General features: G+C 40.0%; 1 protein-coding gene across 5 annotated transcripts in view; it reads left to right on the forward strand.

Moving 5' to 3' along the window:
- gdpd5a (glycerophosphodiester phosphodiesterase domain containing 5a) overlaps nt 1–22300 on the forward strand; it is a 160301-nt gene extending 138001 nt beyond the window's left edge. For 3 of the 5 annotated variants that reach the window (XM_033640081.2, XM_078172103.1, XM_078172104.1), the window contains 7 exons: nt 2049–2279; nt 3065–3210; nt 5410–5557; nt 5897–5979; nt 17761–17775; nt 18042–18154; nt 20045–22300. In XM_033640081.2, the coding sequence (XP_033495972.1) occupies nt 2049–2279; nt 3065–3210; nt 5410–5557; nt 5897–5979; nt 17761–17775; nt 18042–18154; nt 20045–20112 (804 nt within the window). In that variant the 3' untranslated portion in view covers nt 20113–22300. The remainder of the gene's footprint in view (nt 1–2048; nt 2280–3064; nt 3211–5409; nt 5558–5896; nt 5980–17760; nt 17776–18041; nt 18155–20044) is intronic. The other 2 variants (XM_033640088.2, XM_033640096.2) reach the window with 2 other exon arrangements.
- Nucleotides 22301–23210: the final 910 nt, after the last annotated feature.

The raw sequence follows: 23210 nt of genomic DNA on the forward strand, positions 1-23210 counted from the left end.
GTTTGCCACTTTCTTTTTCATTTTAACCCACACCATGATCTTTTCCTGACCCTAACCAACTGGTTTTTGTGCCTAAACCTAACCAGACCTTAACCACAGGGCATCATGATGATTTCGGAACGGACTTCGGAACAATGAGTTTAATATGGTCGGATCAATGGGATGTCGAACCAATGGGCTGTCGAACCAATGGGCAGTTCCCTCAAAATTGATATTGAAGTAGCTCATAACCTTTTTTAATGAACAGATGATTGAAACATTGAGAAATAACTCATTTGAGGTTTACAATAGATCAATCACAACTGATTCCAGAGTCAATCTGAGACAGACCCAGGTGTCTCAGCCAGGTGGGTTCAGTTATATCAACATATCAACAGTGAAAAGGGGACTTTTTGGACTGATTTTGTTCCATGTTGATACAGAACAACACAGAGGAGCAGAGAGAGAAAGAAGTAATTCTGGACAAGAGAGGGGAATAGCACTTGCTTGTAGAATCTGTAGAATTAAAAGCCTGTTGAATATGCTCCAAAGCCTACAGAAATGCCCGTAGAAACACAAACAAAAGGACAAAAGGGGGAATCTGCCGTTAGCCATAGTAATAGCCTCTCTACCTGTAACCACCGATGAGCTGTCCAATCTGAGTAGCACATGCAAAAGGTAGAGGTATGGGCCACCACTTCAACATACAGACCACACACAGAACTGCATGATCACAGTTTATGGACTTTTGCATTATAGAAAAAAAGAGTAATCTGCTGACTTCACAGCAAATGTTACGAGTAACGAGAGCCCTCATAGAAATGTAGTGGAGTCAAAAGTACCATATTTGTCTTGTAAATGTCGTGGAGTCAAAGAAATAAGTTTCCAAAAAACAATGCTCAAGTAAAGTGCAGATACTCAAAAACTGTACTTGAGTACAGTATTTAAATAAATGTGCTTCGTTACTGTCCACTGCTGGATGAGAGAGAGGAAGAGGACAGAGGAGTATCTGAACCAGGACTGTCTGAAACTGTGCAATTTTGTGTTTTTTCTCTTGTGTGCCTTTTTACTTCTTCTTCTTCTTCTGGCGTAGACCGTCAGCTCCATTGATGCAAGCCAGTCCAGCGTGTCATCATCCAGGTTGATAAGACCATGATCGCCATTCGGTGGCCGGTATATGGGGCAGCTGCTTATTATATGTTCTACAGTTTGTAAATGATCCCTGCATTTGCAGTGGGCACTGTCCGCAAGGCCCCCATTTCTGCATTGCTGCACCGAAGCGTCCTACACCTGTCCTCAAGCGGTTGAGAGTTGTCCATTGCTGTCAGGCAGATGCTGGCTTTTTACTGTGTTTGTGTATTTTAATTTTACACATTTGGTACCAAAGGCCAGATATGTTCTATTTTTGGTTGATCACTGGCAGCAGTTCCATGTTGCTAATTGAGCTTCACTACACACTAATTCTGTCACTCACAATTTTATTTTAATTGTACATTCTGTAAAGTAAAAATGACTTATTCACATAGTAGTACATAGATAGTAGTACAAAGTAGATAGTACATTGCCAAAATGCACAAATTCAACACTAAAAAAATATAGAGTGGTTTACATCAAAAGGAAACCGTATTTTAAAAAAACAATGGACGTCATATTGTCTATTGTATGCAAGCAGAGCTGAAACATGAACAGTAATACAGTTTTTGTAATGTCATTAACTGTTAGTATTTTGAACATTGTTGTGTGAGGTCTGACTTTATGTTCCTCTTGGATAGAAACATGTACTTCAAGGGAATGATTAATTGAGTCAGGCTTGCTGTGTGTTGATAGAGCTGGTGTATGTAGAGAATGTTTTTGGTATTTAATGAACAAAATGTGGTTTTAAGCAGAAAATGCATTTGGCTAATTGTGCGACTCAGGTGTGTTGCTATGTTAAGAGAAAAAGTATCTTAAGTTGAGGGAAACAATTGTTAGCAACTGTAAAAAAAAAAAAAAATCTGTAACTGTGCTGCAGAGGAAAATCATGTTACATTTCTGTCTCTCTCTCTCTCTCTGCTCCCTTTTGTTTGAAGAGTGACCCCTATTGGACAGTAGAGACCCTAACAGGAAGGGACCGGAGCAGGATAGGCAACCAGACGGTTTGCAGTCTGGTGGAAATGCTGCGTCTGGCAGCCAGGACCAACGCCTCTGCATTGCTAAATGTCCGCAAGCCTCCACCAGAGCACCCACGCCACCGCAGCTGGTTCATGGACACATTCTGGGCTGTGCAGAAAGCAGGAATTTCCCAGAAGAGGGTGAGGACTGTAGGTTCCTCCATAATAATCCTTTGATTACTTGAAGGTGCTGCTTGTAGTTCGGTACCCCCAGTAAATCATGAGCACATGAGCAACTTAAAGAAAGTTCTGCACACTGTTGCTCACGTAAGAGCAATTTATTAGCACATCCAAAAATGACGTTTCAAGCTAATGCTTTTCTTAAATGTCATCTTTAAATACATACGCTCAGGTTACATGATTGTCATGTGATGATCCTGGTGAAATATATATATATATATATATATATATATATATATATATATATATATATATATAGACATATATATATGTATACAGTATATACAAATGCATACATTATGTACAATGTATACAGTACATACACATGCATGTTATAAATCAATGTATGTTAAGAAAAGCACATGTAAACAAGAAATATAATATTGTGTTACACACAAATATATGTGCTTAAAAAAAATTACAGAAAGACCTCATAGTTCATAAGAAAAAACATCAGGCCAGAGGCCATCATACCTATTATATGGCTTGATCTAAAGAGAGGCACCTCTACATTAAGTACAGGTTGTTGCTGTCACAGTGTTCTGGTGTGAGACTTGCCTTGGTGTTGTGAGAGCTTGAGACAGAGCCTGAAAGCATGCAACTCACACCAGGTGCCTGAGAGTTGGTAACTCTGTTGTAAATTCTACTGTACAAGTTGTACTTTTTTATAATAAAAGTGAAACATTTCTGGATTTGAAGCACGCACTGCGTTTTGTCTGACCAAGGTCTTTTCTTGTCATATGTGTTTGTGCCAGGTGACGTGGAGCCCCGACACAGATAGGGGGAGGGTGCGAGGGCTTCAGCAGTCCGCTAATGAGAAGCTGTCAGTGGAAGAGATAAGGCTCAGGGGAATAACAAGCCTGACTCTTCATTACAGCAAGGCCAGCCACAAAGACATACAGTAAGAGCAAGCATCTACAGCTTTGCAAAAACTACAGTTATGAAAATCACAAAGGAGATTAGGCTATAGTTGTGCTCTATGCGGAGCCTACACCATGGTCTATGCAAGTGGCCTAAGCTGTTGTGAGGATTTATACTTGTGCCAGGGGTAACTTTAGCTAGGGTTGCCACCTTCAGTGTGTAAAAATAAGGGACACCTTCATAGTGGCCCTATGCATGGGGAAAAGATATCAAGAGAGTGGTCTGGGGGTCCACCCCCAGGAGATTTTGAGTGTCAGACACTTCATTCATCACACACATGGGCAAAATTTTTGGTCTGTCAAAATTAACTATTTGGTTAATTTAGAATGAGGCTTTATGTAGGAATCCCGAAGTTAACCCTTTTAAGATCCTTTTTAAAAAAAACTTTTCATAGCCTACATTTTAGGACCTCATCACCACTTCAAGTTCTAACTGGTTACAATGGTCATTTACTACAACTAACTTTACATTGACTGTAGGAAAGCACAACTAAACAGTCTAAAGAGATACCTTCTTGGACCACTGTGGCCATGCAACATAATTCAGATAGACTGGGCGGAAATAATGGGACAAGGGGGACATGATATAAACAGTGAGAGATTTAAAGTTAGGCCTTGTTTGTGTGCTTGCCAATATTAGTGATTATGTTAGAATTTTGCAGTCTACACAGTGTTGTCTAAATATTACTTGTAGGTGCATTCTTAAGCTTAATTAAACGTAGTGTAATTAATTATTTGGCCTATGTGTGATGAATTTTATTGTCATTCTTTTAAATAAGCTTATATTCAAGGCATTATTTCTATCTTTGATTTTTTTCCTGAACTGTGCAGAAATTTGTGAAGCCTGTTTTAATATGATTGCTATAAATTAATCGTCAATAATCTGTCTGATGTTTTATGATGATGATTGAAATATCACCATGATGATGGTTTGCACGTAGGCCTACATGTGATGAATTAGCGGTACAGGCGCTATTAATAGTCACAGCCAAGTGTATTAGTAATGAGTAATAACAACTGTTCTGTTGGAGAACCTCGCTAGTCTGCAAAATTGCACTTCTTCTCTGCCTTATTTTTAACTGCCAGGTCTAAGGAGTGGTGGAGAGGGCACAAATATCAATATTCAAACTGACTGAAGGGTGTTTCTGCATCAATTTATGTCTCACTGTGGGAGTGTGTACAAAGCTTGTGCATGTGTCAACAAGTGACATATGTAAAACAGCATCAAATGCACGTGAGGCTTTATGAATCCATAAGCCCAGTATATTAACATCCAGGCATGAAATGACCCTCACATAACTTTATCAAGAAGCAATCAGTCAGTGGGTCAGTGAGCGTCGAAGTCTCCGTAACCATGGCAACAATGGTGCTGAGTGACAGACCTGTTATTCTGTGCCATTCTCCTTCACAAATTCTGATTTAATATTTCTCCACTATGTCTCATTAAACTCTTTTGGTTAAATATTTCTCATGTCATTCCAAGCATGTTATGACATAGTTTATGTGGTACAGTAGGGTGTGCACAGAAAGACAAGACAAATTGCGTCCCATATTGAATCAGTAAGGGACAGTACATTTTATTTTTCAGTACGGGATATATATAGATAGATAGATAGTTAAGATAGTTTACTTTTGTTTTTGCACTAAACGGGAATGCATACAATTTTTGTTGTACTTTTACAATGACAATAAAGATTCTGATTCTGATTCAGATTCAGATTCTGTATTATACAGGATGGGTCGCAATCTTAGCATTAGCCATGGATCAGCCCGCTGCTTTTAAATGTCATCACTCATGTCAAGCTGTTGTCAGTTAAAGACACACCTTCAAGAGGGTAGCCCTGTTGTTATTGACAGGCAAATCCCTGCTGTGCTGGCCACACTATCATTTCACTGCTGCATATTTTCTTCTCACATTTATAGTCTTTATCCCTTTGTGTGGTTTGTTTGTCATACAAGCTGCTGGATGCCTAAATTTCTCTAGTGATTAATAGAATCTAAAAATCTTTGGTTCTGCTGCATCTATTTTGATCCCTTTTTTATGTGTGTCATAAATCGGACAATCCTAAAGGAGTGCGATGCTAAATCTCTTTTAAGGCCCCTCTCTATACAATTCATAACTGAGTAAAAGGAGATAAGGAGTGAAAGGGAGAGTTGACATGTATTTTTCCTTTCCCCAGGGAGTATCTGGCCAATAATGTGAGTGTGACTGTCTACCCAGTGAATGAACCCTGGCTCTACTCCATTCTGTGGTGTAGCGGGGTGCCTTCTGTGTCCTCTGATGCCCCCCAAGTCCTCCGAAAGGTGCCTTACCCCATCTGGCTCATGGTAAACAGCTCTCCTCTTTCTGTCTCTCATCTGACACCACACACACGCAGACAAGGTCACACAGCAAGACAAGAGGACAGAGACTGACGAGGGCCCAGCAAGACCCGAGGGCAGGGACACAGAGAAATATGAGGGAGCTCAGCGGCAGACTTTAGCTCAGCGCGTCATTAGAGAACAACAGGACCCTGGGAAAGAGTGTGACACAGGTTGAGACAAGGGCACAGATCTGAGCTGAAAAGCAGCATTTGCCTTAGTCAGGGCCTTGTGTTAGCTTCAGACATGCATGTTAATGATGACCTCCAGTGGTGCTGACCGGAAATTACTTTTCTTCTCTTACAGAGCCAGAATGCTTACAACTTTATCTGGATCACTTCGGATCTTGTCTCACTTGCCATAGTCACAGGGATTTTCTGTTTTCAGAAGTAAGTACAGTTTGGACTATGATCATGCTGACAGACACAGACATATATTGACAAGGGCACAACCTTCATGCACTAGCCAATGAAAAAAACATATCAAACAGAAATTCATCACCACATTTATTTTCCCAGCTTGGATATCCTAAATGAGCATCATTAAAAAAATCAAAAATCAAAACATGTATTCACTTTGTGGTGCATCATTTGTGATATATATGTGATATAAGCCAAGTAAATTACTACATTTCTGTCTCACATTAACTGGTCTTTCTAGAAACACTTATATTTGGAATAATTCACTGAACAAACAGACAGCTGATTTCATTAAAATGATTTAATTAGTAGAAATAAGTTCCAGTGAAAAGTGTTGAAAAGTGTTGGGTAACTCCAAACCTGTTTTGTTTTGTAGTATTTGGGTGAACTGGCAAGGGCCAGTTCAGATCTTAGTAGATCTGGCCTTAAGACTGTATGATTTTTAAAGGTAAAGATCATACAGTCTTAGGGCCAGATCTACTAAGATCCCAATTTGCGTGTACTAATTTGCGTGCGCAATCTAGAATTTTGCGTGTGGGGCTGAACCGCGGTTTGTGGGTGATGTACTAAGAGTGATTGCGTAAATGACAACAGATGCAAACGTGTTGGAGACACCCTATTTAAATGAGGGTTTTGCGTGTTTCAAGGTTTGCAGCATGGTGAGTTTGGAGAGAAAGCGCAAAGTGAAATTCGACCCTATGGAATTAGAGGTGTTGGTAGATGAGGCCAATAAACACTTAAATGAGCTACAGCAAAGAAACCTGACTGTCTCATAAAGGAATGTTATATGGGAGGAAATCTGTGAAAAAGTAAATGCTGTTGGTAAAACGATACGAACAGTGGATGAAGTGAAAAAAAAAATATAAAGGCATCAGAAGAAGAACAAAAGAAAAATTGGCGTATAATAAAACGTCTGCAAATTAAACAGGTGAGGGCACAGTAGATGAGATGCCTCTTGCCAACAGCCAGGGACCGGAGAGGGAGGAGAGGTGCGCACGGCGGGCAAGTTCCACCTCTGTAAACGGAAACACAAATAATACACTCAACTGTCACGTTTAAGTTTTCTTATATTGGCTATGGATATTAATTTTCTGTTAAATAGGCTATACGATAAAGAACTGTTTAGTTTTGTTTTTTTGCCACAATAAATATTAGAGCTATAGCCTAATATATTTTGTGACTGAAACAATGTGTCTTTAATATGATTTTGCGTGGCTCAACATAGACATTAATGAGGCTGTGTATTTCGTTTGATAATAATGTTTGGAATCCAGAAAGTGATTTCAATCATCTTTTTTTCAGTGACTGTTGATTTGCTTAACTTTGCAATGCTCTGCAGTTTATTGGGTCACACTAGCACTCGTATTCTAATCTACAGCATATGTTTACTCAAGGTGAATTTCTGCATTACATATTATTGAATGAAAATAGAAAACGAAATGCATATACCAAACAGCTCACAAGAGGTGACTTCAAATGAGATTGCTATGTGTCTGCATCCCCACGGGGTCTGCCCATTGGTCCGACAGCCCATTGGTCCGACATTCCTTTGTTCCGACCATATTAAACCCATTGTTCCGAAGTCCCGTTGTTCCGAAATCATCATGATGCCCTATGGTTATGGTCTGGTTAGGTTTAGGCACAAAAACCACTTGGTTAGGGTTAGGAAAAGATCATGGTGTGGGTTAAAATGAAAAAGAAAGTGGCAAACACATAAGCCGTGAGCCTGCTTCGCCTCAAGCCTTTCCCAGCTGACCCAGAGCCAGCGCACCATCAAGGCAGAAATACGCCCGCCGGGAGCCATTCAGCACCGCGGAGAGCTCCCCACACAACCCGGACCCCAGAGTTAATAACAGGAGGTTATGGTGTTTCATTCTGTCCTCTCTATGACACTTGTATCTCGACCAGTAGCCTACTTTTGTTGTGTTGCTGATCCTCTATGGTACACAAATACAGTATAGCCTAGTATAATCACATATCGGAACAGCGTAACCAGGTGGGAAATGTAGGATTATCGTACCAGAGACTCAAAATTATCGTATTTTGAAGGAAATTATCATACATCCGTCATAACCAAAATAACAATCCTACTGATGCACTATACAACAGTTAATTCCGACTGAGTTTGACTGGATGAGAGGCATTCCGTGAGTGCTGATATAGAGTATAACATCACTGGGACATGTAACAGCAAAATCACTCCGCTCACAGATGTTATAAATATAAATACAACCGTTAATTAACCAACTGTCACACTCGCTACATTGACGCAAACTGACACTATAGCGTTACACCAAGAAGATGGATATTTTCCCCCAAATTACATTTGAATTAAATTATGAGTGGTCGTCAGGAGAGGACGAGGAAAAGGAAAGCCGGGACTCTTCTGTGCAGACCTCCAGGTGTGTTTGAATCCGGCCGTGCCAACATCCAGGTTTGCCAGCGTTTCATCAGCCGAACTGGACGAAGTTACACAGTTGCAGATCAATGTAAATACAAAGTAGCTTGTGAGTTCCTGGCGTGTGTGCTGCGTTGCCTGGCAACGGACTGGGGGAACTGTTTATTTTCGCGGAGCTACATAACATACTTAAATAATTTATTTCATCACCTTTTGTTAACATTTCATACTCAGCATTGCTGTTTAAGCTGTTGTTGAACTGCTGTATAAAAGCAATATCACACTCAAGGTCGTGATGTTGTACTGTATATCGTCACGGCTGTGATTCGGTCATAGGCAATCACAGCCGTTGCGATATACAGTACAACATCACGACCTCGAGTGTGATATTGCTTAAATATAGTCACTCTAGTGTTTACTTTTTTCCCATTTTCCTTGCATGCTAAGCAAAGTGCGATTGGCTGGAAACATGTCACATGGGAACAGATGCCTTCAGGGCTCACAAAAAAAAAACTCCGGCACACTGATTACAACCACACATTCATAAAATGGTCAAATTATCGTACATTTGGCCTTTTTTGGGATTATTGATCGTACATCGTACAGAGGGCCCAATTATCGTACAAATACGATAATTATCGTACACCTGGCAACGCTGTATCGGAACAACAGGACGTCGGACTAATGAGAGGTCGGAACAATGAGAGGTCAGAACAATGCTACGGCAACCATCCCCGCAGCATTGGGCTGTTGCTCAATACGGGGGCAGGTCGGCGTTCTCCTCCAGCATGGCATTATGCTCCAGCCCGTGTTGCTTGGCGATGTTATGTAGCATGCAGCAGGTCCCTACAATCTGCGTCACTTTTTCTGGCCTGTACAGCAGTGCTCCTCCAGTGTGATCCAAACAACGGAACCTGCTCTTCAGGATTCCAAAGGTGCGCTCCACAATATTCCATGTGCAGATAGGGGCTTCGTTGTACCTTATCTCTCCGGCAGTGGTCGAGTTGAGAACAGGTGTCAGGAGGAAGGGGTGTAGGGGTCACCTTAAAAAACATATGAATTAATATGAAACACCCTCTTGTTTTTAATGTAATTATTTTACAAAAGATTTTACAAATTGACTCACCTACAAGCCAGCCATCTCCAAACTCAGCATCTCGCAACTTCGAAAACAGAAAACTGTTACTCAGAATAAAAGAATCGTGTACTGACCCGGGATATTTTGCCACAACGTTGGTAATGATGCCTTTGGCATCACAAAAGCACTGCACATTCAATGAATGCGTGTGTTTGCAATTTCTGTACACATATTCAGTGTCACAGGGGGTCAGGGGTCACAAGCTGCACATGGGTGCAGTCAATCGCCCCTATAACTCTGGAAAATCCAGCTACTACAAAGAAGCCTTGTTTGGTCTCATTCAAGAAGTGCCAAGTAGGGATGGGTATCGTTAAGATTTTAACAAATCCGTGTATCATTCGTTCATTCGTTTTTCAAAATAAAACCAAATATGAAAAAACAAAATAATGACTCGTTTTTTCAGTATTTGTTTCCAGAACCAAAATGAAAAAACGGATAACGACTCCAATTTCCGATTTTCTGTTTAAATGGAAAATGGCAGAAACGGATAACGGGCCTTTCATGCACTTTCAATATTTTCATCTCTCCAGAAGCTAAGTTTTTTTCTTTTGCAAGCACTGGTTTCTTGTCGGACTGGTCGGAGTGACAACTACATCTGGTTCATGGAAGTTAACGCTTTGGCTAACAACAGCTGCGTGTGGAGGCTGCAAATTTGGAGAAATTGTTCAATATCAGGTAAGTTGTGCTAAGGTAGCAATATGTGCCAGCTTACTGTTTGCTTCTACAGCTGACATATTGGAATAGACTTCATGTGGCAAGTAATTTTTACGTTATTTGAAGATTTATGTTTGTCATGACTCACGAATTCGCCACATTCAGCCATAACGGCAGCATAGAAATAATGCTGTATTTAGGTGGATTTCAGCACTCACATGCATTTTCTTTGGGAAATGCCGCTCTAGTTAATTTCTATAAACATTATAAAAGTAGCATGCTGGGATATAAATGCATTGTTTGTACTTTTCCACAACACAGAACAAAATGAATGCATCAATGTTCTATGGGAAGCGACCTGGTGGACTTCAAACCAGGGTTCCACCAGTCGAAAGTGACGACAGCTGTCTTGACAGAGGGGATAGTGCTGAAGACTACACTCCTACACCACGTCGGCACTATCCACGAAGCTACCGACGCCCCTACTGCTGCCGGTTTCATCACCTGGTCAGCAGTGTAGTCTGTAGGCAGCATGCACAGACCCCATACACAGAGGCACCGCCTCGCCACAGCGGTCGCGGGCTCGATCCCAGCCTGCGGCCCGTGTCATTCCCCCATTCTCTATTTCCCCAGTTCATGCTGTGCTAAAGCAACAGGCCAAATAGATAATCTTATTTAAAAAAAAAAACAGCAGTAATAATGCTATAATTTCGTGTAGAGTTTCAGCTTTTTGCGGTTTACACATGGCCATATGTTTGTGAATGCAACCACGTGTACAAGATGTGTATATAATATAGATAAAAATGTCTGCACTCTTAATACAGTGATTTTTTTTTCTACACCAGGTGATGAAAGCAGCAGTAGGCTAGTACTGACAACAGGAGCAGCAGTGATGAAGATTCTGATGGAAATCACGATGCTCTTTCTAGCACCAGTGTTCTAAGTGAAAAGCTTGAGCTGTGTTTCACATTGGATTATAATAGTTGGTGTTATAGTCAGGACATTGAAAATAATTGTGTGTGGCATCAATAAAATCTACATACCTGAGACAGGAAATGTGTTTTAATATTTTTTTTTTATTGTTTTTTTATTTTTTTCCCCATTTATTCCTGTTGTTGCTAATTTGTATCATACCTAAATGTATATCTACACCACGGAAACAATGCCAATGTAAAGTCACTTAGGATCCATTGTTGTGGTGTCCACACGGATTCCCTGATTCAATAACGTCCTGTATACACACAAAAACGCAAAAGTGTTCTTGCAGATATATTACTCTGTTATAATTTCCCACCAATAATAATAATAACATGATAGTTCGGCTGTACTAGATATTTTATATAGGCCTATTCAAATATTCTTTTCTTTTTTTTTACTGTAGATAGTTACTAAAATGAGTCATCCTCAGATAATACAATACTACTAAAAAGTAAATCTCCACTTAATTTACCCCCCCCCCCCAAATATAGTATCTAAGCAATAAATAGTGTCTAAACAATAATAAATTGTATCTAAGTTATCTATTAGGCTACCATTCCACTCTATAAATAGATTTTAAAATTTCAGTATAATTTTAGTATTATTTTTGCTTATTTCATTATTGTTATTATTGGTTTACTTTTTAGTAGTATTGTATTATCTGAGGATGACTCAATGACGACAGTGGATCCTAAGTGACTTTACATTGGCATTGTTTCCGTGGTACCGGCACGTAATTTCAACCCATTACGTGCTGCCACCACGGAATGCGGTGTTAAGAGGTCGTGGTCATTTCACGTATTTCTGTGAGATCAGGTTGTTTTTTGGCACATTGTATAAAATGATTTTTATTTGTTTCTTTTTTTCTTTTTTTACTGTAGATAGTTACTAAAATGAGTCATCCTCAGATAATACAATACTTTACATTTAGGTATGATACAAATTAGCAACAACAGGAATAAATGGGAAAAAAATGGTATAAAAAAAAAAACAACAACTAAAAAAATAATATTAAAACACATTTCCCGTCTCAGGTATGTAGATTTTATTGATGCCACACAATTATTTTCAATGTCCTGACTATAACACCAACTATTATAATCCAATGTGAAACACAGCTCAAGCTTTTCACTTAGAACACTGGTGCTAGGAAGAGCATCGTGATTTCCATCAAAGTTTTCATCACTGCTGCTCCTGTTGTCAGTACTAGCCTACTGCTGCTTTGATCACCTGGTGTAGAAAAAATAAATCACTGTATAAGAGTGCAGACATTTTTATATTATATACACATCTTGTACACGTGGTTACATTCACAAACATATGGCCATGTGTAAACCGCAAAAAGCTGAAACTCTACACGAAATTATAGCATTATTACTGCTGTTTTGTTTGTTTTTTTTTAAATAAATAAAATTTTAAATTTTCGTGGATAGTGCCGACGTGGTGTAGGAGTGTAGTCTTCAGCACTATCCCCTCTGTCAAGACAGCTGTCGTCACTTTCGACTGGTGGAACCCTGGTTTGAAGTCCACCAGGTCGCTTCCCATAGAACATTGATGCATTCATTTTGTTCTGTGTTGTGGAAAAGTACAAACAATGCATTTATATCCCAGCATGCTACTTTTATAATGTTTATAGAAATTAACTAGAGCGGCATTTCCCAAAGAAAATGCATGTGAGTGCTGAAATCCACCTAAATACAGCATTATTTCTATGCTGCCGTTATGGCTGAATGTGGCGAATTCGTGAGTCGTGACAAACATAAATCTTCAAATAACGTAAAAATTACTTGCCACATGAAGTCTATTCCAATATGTCAGCTGTAGAAGCAAACAGTAAGCTGGCACATATTGCTACCTTAGCACAACTTACCTGATATTGAACAATTTCTCCAAATTTGCAGCCTCCACACGCAGCTGTTGTTAGCCAAAGCGTTAACTTCCATGAACCAGATGTAGTTGTCACTCCGACCAGTCCGACAAGAAACCAGTGCTTGCAAAAGAAAAAAACTTAGCTTCTGGAGAGATGAAAATATTGAAAGTGCATGAAAGGCCCGTTATCCGTTTCTGCCATTTTCCATTTAAACAGAAAATCGGAAATTGGAGTCGTTATCCGTTTTTTCATTTTGGTTCTGGAAACAAATACTGAAAAAACAAGTCATTATTTTGTTTTTTCATATTTGGTTTTATTTTGAAAAACAAATGAACGAATGATACACAGATTTTAACGGTACTACTACTCTTATCGGTACTGCTTATCAATCCGGTATTTTAATGGTACTCTTATCGATACTTTTTGAGGAAGAAATAAACAAATTAAGAACATAAATTGCTTTATTTTCTCAATTCTCATTATGCAACAAAATAGTTTTTTAACAAAACATTTTACTTTTTACAACTTGAAATGTAAAATACATAAAATAATAGTGTTGTCACGCGTGGGGAATCCCACGCACCCAGCCCAGGCTATAATTATGGTTATATTCATGTATTTAGAAGTATCTGAAAAATACACAAATAAAATCCCAAATCTGAAACCCTATTTAGTAAATTGGGTTGCAAAATAGCTAATGGTTATTAACTCCACGTGTTGGCTGCTAGCATAATATTACAAACCTGGACTGGACGTAGATGAACTAGCTGTGCTAGGGCAGTCAAACACTGTACATCTTTCTGTCTGAATATAATGCACTTTCGCAAGGTGCCTGCATCAACTAATGTAAAGCCACACTTTTGACCGCTTGGCTCTCTCTGCCATCGTTATCTATCTAAAGGTAGGCTACGAGCTTGAGTTGGTGTATGCACTGTCTTGTGTGTGTGTGTGTGTGTGTGTGTGTGTATGTCACTGGAACACCGGGCGACTATTTGGAAATATATGGTATGTGACAATAATCATATGTGTATAATAACAGTAGAAGTGTGACTAATGATAACAGCAGGAGGCATCTGGCAGGACCACGGCAGCTCTTGTAGGCTGAAATCAAGACGATCACATTAACCAGTGCGCAATCATCAGACACGAGATAACAGTGCACAAAAAATAAATAAATAAATACATGGCCGTTCTCGTATTCCGTACTGGACAGCTATGTTGTCTATGTAATAATATGTCGGTTATGCCCAGGTATTGAATCGGTATCCATCCCTAGTGCCAAGTGCATGGAAACCTAATAAACCTGGCCATCCGGCGCAACATGACATTTAGGACTTCAGACTTCAGACAGTTTTGTCATTGCAGGTATTGCGTGACTCCTTCTCGTGGCTGGCTCCAAATCTGCTCTGAGTTCCTCCAACAGTTCCAAAATGGCAATGCTGGATAGGCGATATGTTTTAATGACTGTTTCCTCATTCATTCCAAAAATGTTCACATGAGGGTGAAAAATGCGTTCTCTGCGTCTTCTTTCATCGTTTCAATGTCTCCTTCTTGCAACAATAACCGCAGCAATGTGTGTGCAATTACGCATACAAACCGTTTGCACCTCTCTTTGACACATGTTAAATATAGATGCAGTTTCTATTTGCAAAATTGATTTCAGGTTTGATAAATCACTTTGCGTGTGCTTAATTAATATATTTACATTTTCTTCTCCCAGCACACGCACAATTGCGTGTAAACGCCCCGTATTGCATATTCATTGCAGCAGACTAACTACAGATGCGTTATTTTGCACCTTTGAAAGACACAACCCTTAGTGCGCACTGTTAGTAAATCAGTTTGTACAATTTTTTGCATGTGCAATGAGTTGCACACCTTTTTATAAACGCAAACCTTTAGTACATCTGGCCCTTGTAGTGGGAAATGTTATGACTGAGAATTGTTGTTAATTTTACATTTTATCTGCTTTAGTGAACACAGTAAGACCTAAGCCCAATCACATTTCTACCCCTTAAATCTTCCACTTACCCATATTGAATGCCCTCGTTTGCGAGATAACCCTTGATGAGGGAAGTGAGAAATATTAGTGTAGAGATCTTTCCTTAAGGCTCATTCGAGATGAGCCAGGCCTGCACAGATTTGATCACCGGCGATCGGCACACAATGCATGCCAGTTAGTTTTGTGTCCGACTTCATCCGGATTTGCTCTGACGTATTACAGAAGTGGACGGCGATAAAATCGCGAGGGAGCAGCCGCAGTTTTTAGAGCTAGGCGCTGCAGTTTCTCTACACCGACTGCACCACCGGGCTCTCACCTGATCTAACAGCTGATTGGTTTAGAGGTTGACTCAACAATTAGGCCCGTTCGGGATGAACTGCTCCTCGCCTGGAAAATAGACGAGAGCAGGCCACTGCAGCAGGAGGCGGTGACAAAAAAACAGTTTCCCGACAGTTTCCAGCAGCCTTCAGGCGGTACAGGAAGTCACAGACACACTTACATCCTGTCTGGAATGATGTTAATTCATTAAAAAAGTGATCAGACCCATATATCAGTTTGTTCTCAGTCTCCAGTTGTTTTAATTATGATAGACTGATTTATTAAAATGCTTTACCAGTGATCTGTAGTTTATGTTCATGGTTTATCCTCCATTTTACATCTATTATCATATAAATCAGCATCATATCAGTTTGACCTGTCCCCTCAACTACAGAGGCTATATAAATTGTGTTTGGTTAATATTTTCAGAGGAAAAAAAAATACAAGACAACAGCTTTGATTAAAGATCAGTCAGATACAGTCAGGGCTTCACATCTGTACAGATGTTAGTTTAAGAATCCTCACATCCCACTGACGACCAGTCTCTGTGTTGCTAAATGGGCCCTACTTCAATAATTAAAACAGTCCAGTGTTAATATACAGCAGACTACCTATACTTTTGATTTTTGTTGAATTTCAGAGATTTAAATTGTATTTGTCTAATTTGGAGTTTTTTTTTCTGTGAACAGGTGTGACTGATGGTGAAGTTTAGTTGTCAGAGACTAGATACATTCATCATAAACTATACAGAGGCTACTGTATATTAACATGAGAGTGTTTAGTTATTTAAGCATTTAACATCACAAAGACTTGTGGTCAGTGGGATGTGAGGATTCTTAAGATAACATCTGTACAGATGTGAAGCCCTGACTATATCTGACTGATCTGTAATGAAAGCTGTTTTCTTGTATAAAATATGAAACTTAAAGTCAGACAAAATTTATTTAGCCTGTGTAGTTGAGGGGACAGGTCTGCTCTGCAGCAGCAAACTGATATGATGCTGATTCACATGAAAATCAAAATGCAGGTTGAACCATGAACATAAATTACAGATCGCCTGTAAAGCATTTTCATAAATCAGCTTATTCTAACTAAAACAACTTGAGACTGAAAACAAACTGATAAATGAGTCTGATTATATTTTAATAAATCGACATCACACGGGACAGGATGTAGCCAAAGTGTTTCTGTGATTTCCTGTACACACTGAAGGCTGCTGGAAACTGTCCGACTTGACTGCAGCTTTTTGTCACCGCCTCCTGCTGCAGCTGCCTGCTCTTGTCTACTTTCCAGGCGAGGCGCAGTTCATCTCGACTGAGGAGACAAGGAATTGCGCACCCTTCTTGTCCTCGCAAACGAAGAGGTCATTAACCGTCAGATGACAGGAACGGTGAAGAACAGGCCGACTTACGAGAGAATTGCTGAAGGACTGACCAGCCGCGGCTTCCCTCCCACATCACTGTTTACATCACACGCTGAGCTACACGTTTTGTTACTTGCTCACGCCCCATATTGCCCCGAAAAAAGGAGCATTCTGTATAAACAAAAGTAGGTAGGCGGCATTTTGCCGCAATCACCGATTTTGTTTTTATTCTGCCAATGCTGAAAGAAGACTGATTGGGCTTTCCTTCAAATTTGCACAATTCCTGTTTAAAAAGGGCTTCTGGTACACCACTTCATGCAAATCTGTGTGACCGACGTGCAGGCATACGTCACACGTAATAGCGACGCAAGATACCGGTAGTCATTCAGGTTTGAAAATGCCGGCTCCAGCTCTTGTGTTGTGGCGTGTGCTATGTTTTTTCTTCTCCGTCTGATGAATCAACAGAGAAGAAATGCTGAAAACAGGAGGCGCCTTACGACGTCTTCTAGTTCTGATCGATTTTGTTCGGGTAAGTCGATTTGTTTAAATATTTTGACGCTATGTTCAACCGAGTTGCTGATGAGACAGGGACAGGCCCCTAAATGTCCTGTGGAAGTATACTAAATGTATTTTTCTTTATCTCATTATAAATTTTAGAATTTTCAGGATGTTTTTAATCAAATATTATCTAAATGTTGTCCGGAGCAGCACAAATCTGAACATACAGCCGTTGTTGTGTTAAGGTGTTGAGTTTTCCTGTAACTGCTTAATTAACAGCCTCTAACTTTCATTAGACCTGAACAGAGATCCGGTGTTTACTACTGTTCATTCTACTCTTTCTTTCTCATCTGTTTTGTCTTTTTTTCCTACTGTCTTTTGTCTTCTGAGATTTCCATTTTTTTTCTGCTCAGTGCTATAACTTCTCTTTGTCCCCTCTGTCCTCTCTTTCTGTCTTTCCTTTTGACATTTGTACCTGTGCTCTGCCTAATCTGCATGCAACCTTCCTCTGCTGCCCTCTGGCATCTGTCAGCTATCATATGATCAGGTAACTACTGCGACTGCTTTGGTCTTTGTTTCTGCCTCCTTGTCTGTCCTTCTTGTGCATTTTCTGCCCGACACCCTGAGACTGATTGCTCCCTTTTGATTACTGTACTTGCTTACCTCTCTTTAATCAATGTACATTCTATTCAATGTATGTATTATTTTATGTGTATCTTAAGAGCCCGGTATGGTATCATCATTTCTGAATTGCATGGTTTAATGACGCAGTTTGAATCTTGTAATGGTTTGCATCTGTGTGTGCTGTATCAGGTGGAGAATGAGTGGGATGCAGAACTGTAACCCAGAACAGATAATGCTGAGCGCTGTGACATGTCAGTCCAGTCGGGACGTAAACATCATGAAGGAGAAGCTCATTTTCTCAGGTGCAGCTTTGACTACATTCACACCTGGAAATAAATGTTTCAGGTTATAACCGGACATAGTAAACATACAATCCTATGGAAATATAGCCATTAGGCTTTGAGGTATTTAATTCTCACATCAACTCATGCGGTCTGCACACATAGTGCAAAGCCAGTAACCATTTTTTCCCACTCTAAGATGAGGTCTGTTCAAATATAAATGGTAAAAGGATTAGCATTTGCCTTTCTTGTCTTCTGCCCACTCAAACTACCACATTCACCCCATTCACACACACACATTCATACACTGGTGGGCAAGGCTACCATATGAGGTGCGACTCGCAACTCAGTTGGACATTCACACAACGATGGCACAGCCATCATAAGTAATCTGGGCTTCAGGATCTTACCTAAGGATACTTAGGATGCTTCCACACCTGTAGTTGGGTTCAGTTGGTCGCTCCAGAGGGAAGAAAATGATGCATTGTTGTATTTTAGTTTTGGTTGGGTCCCTGTTCACTATGACTTTTTGCAAACAAACCAAGAGGAGTAAACATGAAGTTGTAGTGACCGAGAGGAAACTCTCTTGATTGGACAGTTTTGGTGTTTGTCATCCTGCATCATCAGTGCATCATCAGGACCCATTTTGGAAAATTAAATTCTGGTGACTAACAGAAGTTTTTGCAGCAGCATTTTAATGCTTCTAATGTGTTTTTATTTATGTTGTTTGATTTCGAAAAGAGCTCATAGAGAAATAACTGATTGTAAGCATTATTAGAAGGCTATTATTAGACTGCAAATCAATGGCATGTTTTGAATAAAGATTAACATGGAGACAGGATGAAAAGAAGGCATCTTGTACAGTAATGATTCAGGGCTTAATACTATAGGATCACTGTCACCCACTTTTTAATGGACTTAATGAACAGGCAAAGTACACGGAGGCAGATACAATGGTGGCAGTTTGAACAGCTTTTTAATCAGGGAAAATACCCTCACTGACTTGTATATGTTCATATATTAATGCTGACATGTTTATATGTATGCATTAGCATAAATAGAACATGATCAGTTATGAGGATGTGGACAGATGTCACGATTAGTAGATATATTTATTATTGGTTTTGCTGTTGCTAAAATCAGATATCCGCTATCAAAAAAATCCTGTGGTTGGTCTGTTTTCTTTCACATCATAAATGAACACCACCAGTCTCTTTGGAAGCAGAAAAAGACCTACCTTTTTTAGCAGTCTTGGTTCGGTTGTTAAGTCTGCACCAGGGTTGAGCTGACAGCTTTCACACCAGCCCAAACGAATTGTACTAACCATGCAAATGGACTTGAGTTCAATTTAACCAAATTGAACAGGTAAGGTGTGAAAGCACCCTCAGACATTCAGACCGGAGGGGCTGGTGATCAAACCTCAGATCTTCCAACAAGTGGACGACCTGCTGTAACTCCTGAGCCACAGCTGCCCAATTTAAATAAATACTATACATAATACACAACATCCGTTCCCTCCAGTGTGTTCTGATAAACTTCCACAATGCAGTCTTACCTGGCACTTGGGTACTGTTTGCAGTTACCAGAAATACATCTCACAAATAGGCACGTGTTGCTGCAGACCCAGTGACTTTCACACCCACATCTAACAAGGCCATGCACGGCAGATTTAAGGGTGCCAAAATTGGAAATATGGTGGCTTTTATACTTACATGGACACTTTAAGTGAAGTGTAAATAGTGCACCTATTTACATGTGGTCAATAAAACAAAGATCTGATGATATAGTTAAATGCCAGTCGTTCCAATCAAATCAAGTATATCAACATATGTTCAATGTGTTCATGAACGAGTGTTATAGCATTGTCAAGACATTGTTTTAATCATAATAATTCTTTGTCATCTTTTTCAGAACTCAACAATGGGCTCAGCAGTACAGAGGAGTTTTCTATGTATCCTCAAAATGGTTATGTCAGATAATCTCATGGAGGCCTCAGCTGCTGAACAAAACACACTGCTGCAGCTGGCAATTCTTGGATGTTAGTTTGACTTCAGAGCTTTACTGACTGAATATTATTTTCTTGTCGGAAGAAAAAGGAGCCCAGCAGTAAAGCTGATCTATTAGTCATCTTACCCTAGATGTTAAGCCAGCATAAATACCAAATCTTGTCTACAGTATGGACAGTGAAAGTTTCCTCTATTTAACTTTTATTAAATTTTTATTACATTTTATTGTTCATTGATCAGTTTTTAAAATATCACATTATTCACTTGCTTATGTGCAAGTTATATGTCACATATGTATGTATTTAATATAACTGTGTATGAATTTTTCCATAGTACTGCATAAGCCAGTATTAGCCCTTTTTCTCTAAAATAGTTCACCAGTTACCTTTAAAGTTTCTGTAAGGGGTCATTTTCTTATTGTTGCTCTAAACTTTTACGCAAAAGTTCAGAAATCCTCACAAGGGAAATATGGCTTGCCTGTGTCTATGTTGTCAACTCTTAAGAGGTCAGCTTCCCAATGAACAAATGTCTCAAAAACATGACTCAGATGATATATCCTCCTGAACTGAATCCCATGACCATGTGAAACAGGAATTTGTGTTGCTCTGTTTTCAAAATAGTTGTTTGAATTATAATTTTAAAACAACATCATATCACTTTTAATGTGGAGTCAAGACTTCCTCTCACTCAACATTATTACCAGCTAAATTTAGTGATGTGTGTACTGATCCAGTTGGTTTGTGTGAGTGACCTCAAAAGTGGAGGAAAAAGGGGTTTGTAGTGTTCTGTCTCACCCAGGTGCCGCCCTCTACTAGACTCTTTGGATAATACTCCTCTGATCATGAGCATGCATTCCCACACTTAGGAAAGCATAAATGTAACTGGCCAATCAGGATCTGCCTACCAAAAAATACGCATGGACCTCACAGTGTATAAGGAGTCAGATTCCCACATCTGACATCCTATTTCTCTTTAACAGCGGTGAGTAGCACACTAGGCATCCTCCTCCATGGATGGAGTTACTGCTCCAAGAACCTCATCAGTGCCTCGGCGCAGTCTAAGCAGAGAGCGATGTTCAGTGGCCACCAGCCTGCTAAGCCTGCCTGCCTGATACCAGCAGACACTTGAGGGGTGAGCAGGAGTTCGAGATTGATGACGTCACACTCTACTGTGTGTCGAGTGCCCAGGAAGCACAAACAATGCTTGGATACCATTCCCCTGGTTCACCCTGAGATACTAAGGGTCCCCAAAACACCTGTTGCAGGGAACACTGCACGGACAAAGACTCCTATGTCACAGTGTTCACAGAATGTGTCCCTCACGGGGTGGGGAAGGACCTGTTTGGGGAGAGCGGTAGGTGGTAGGCCTGTGTGAGATAGAACAAAGGTTATGATATTGTAACCCTAGTTCTATTAGCACAGGCCGCACCCTCTACCTAGGGGCTCTTTCGCTCTTAAGCTGCTCAGTGTGCAGAATGTAAATGTGTGAATTTACCTCCCTATATACTTATGTGTCCACATGTATTCAGATAGGCACATCCTGATTGGCCGGCTAAGTTTGTGCTTTCCTCGGTGTGCGAATGCGGGCCTGTGATCGGAGTAGTATTACCCAAAGAGTTTAGTAGAGGGCGTCGCCTGTGTTAATTGAACTAGGGTTACAATATTGTAACCTTCATTCTGTGTTATAAACTTATGTAAATATGAGTTGTTTTTATTTTTTTTCAGTGGTTTGGACATATCAATTGTATATTTTCTGTTGTCATGTATTATCATTATGACTGATTACGCGTTAAAGATAGGTTAGAGCCTCCCTGAAAACGTATTTTCTTGCCGTTTCATGGGATAAGGGGGGTTTAGGATGTTTTGAGAGTATCTTCTGGTAAATGTTCTTATCTTTTTTCCGCCTCCACTGTTTCATGCCATGATTGATTTATAGTCTTACTAGTTATTACAACTTTCACATGGCTGCCTTTTTTAAAATAATGGAATGGTAGACTACAATGTGTAGGGTTAGAAAGTACATATGGAATTCAAACCCTAACCCCTCAGAATATGTAGTGTAGAATATTATTTTTATCTTTAGTTTAATAATAGGGTTACATTCATCAAATAAAAACTGCACTTTTAGCGGCAAACATGTTCAATAAAAATTATCTTTCTCTTTGGAAATGTGCAGTTTGTCTTTTGTGAAAGATTTGTAACAAAGAAATATTCAAAATGGTAAATATTCAAAATGGAAGTAAAAATATTATCTTACAACAGATCAGAAAACAGAGCTACTTTGACAGTAGCTTTGCCATGCATTCTACCAGCATTCCTAGTAGTTAAGACAAAAATGAATGTGGTGTTCTAGTGTGGTTTTGTGAGTGGCAGTGCCAGTTGGTTGCTCGGCCAAGTCAGTCCACCTCAAACCCCTCACTGTAGTGTGCAATTCGGGGCTGTGCTTAAAATGGGTGGGGACAGACACTGAGTCACTGTGTTAGCAATTCTGATTGCATTAGCTGTTAGTTAGCTAGCTGGCTGCTACCCCACTTTTCCTCTCCACCTTACTCCCAGCCTATGAGACTACTTTTGCCATTTTGTGCTGACTGAATTAAAGTTGCTAGAGCCACTAACTGAAGGTCAGTCTCCAGAGCTGCTGTCTTCTCCCCTCCTAGCTAAGTAGTCTCATAGATGGGAGTGAGGCAGAGCGACCATGGGGTGCAGTATGGTCTGTCTCTGAGGAATATGCCAACAGTAGCACTGTGGAGCACTGAATTTGACAAATTAACACATTATTATGCACCCTACATTTCTCATCAAGTCACACCCTATGAAATCCCAGAAAAAAACAGATAAAAGTCCACACTTCCACATCCCAAAGCCTGGGTCAGAGGGGTTTGGCAAGAGGAGAGCCAAGACCCGCAGAGCACCTTGGAGAACAAGAGGGAGTGCAGAAGTCCCTACATTCCTGAATGTGGAGCCTCCAACAGGCTCTGCAGGCCTTGGCTCTCCTCTCACCCACTGTGACTGCCTCTTCAGCCCTGGTAAAACCTCCAGCATGCTCCGTGGGCCCTTGCTTGACTCATCTGT

The sequence above is a fragment of the Epinephelus lanceolatus genome, chromosome 11 (assembly GCF_041903045.1).
Source record: "Epinephelus lanceolatus isolate andai-2023 chromosome 11, ASM4190304v1, whole genome shotgun sequence".
NCBI classification, from domain to species: Eukaryota; Metazoa; Chordata; class Actinopteri; order Perciformes; family Serranidae; genus Epinephelus; species Epinephelus lanceolatus.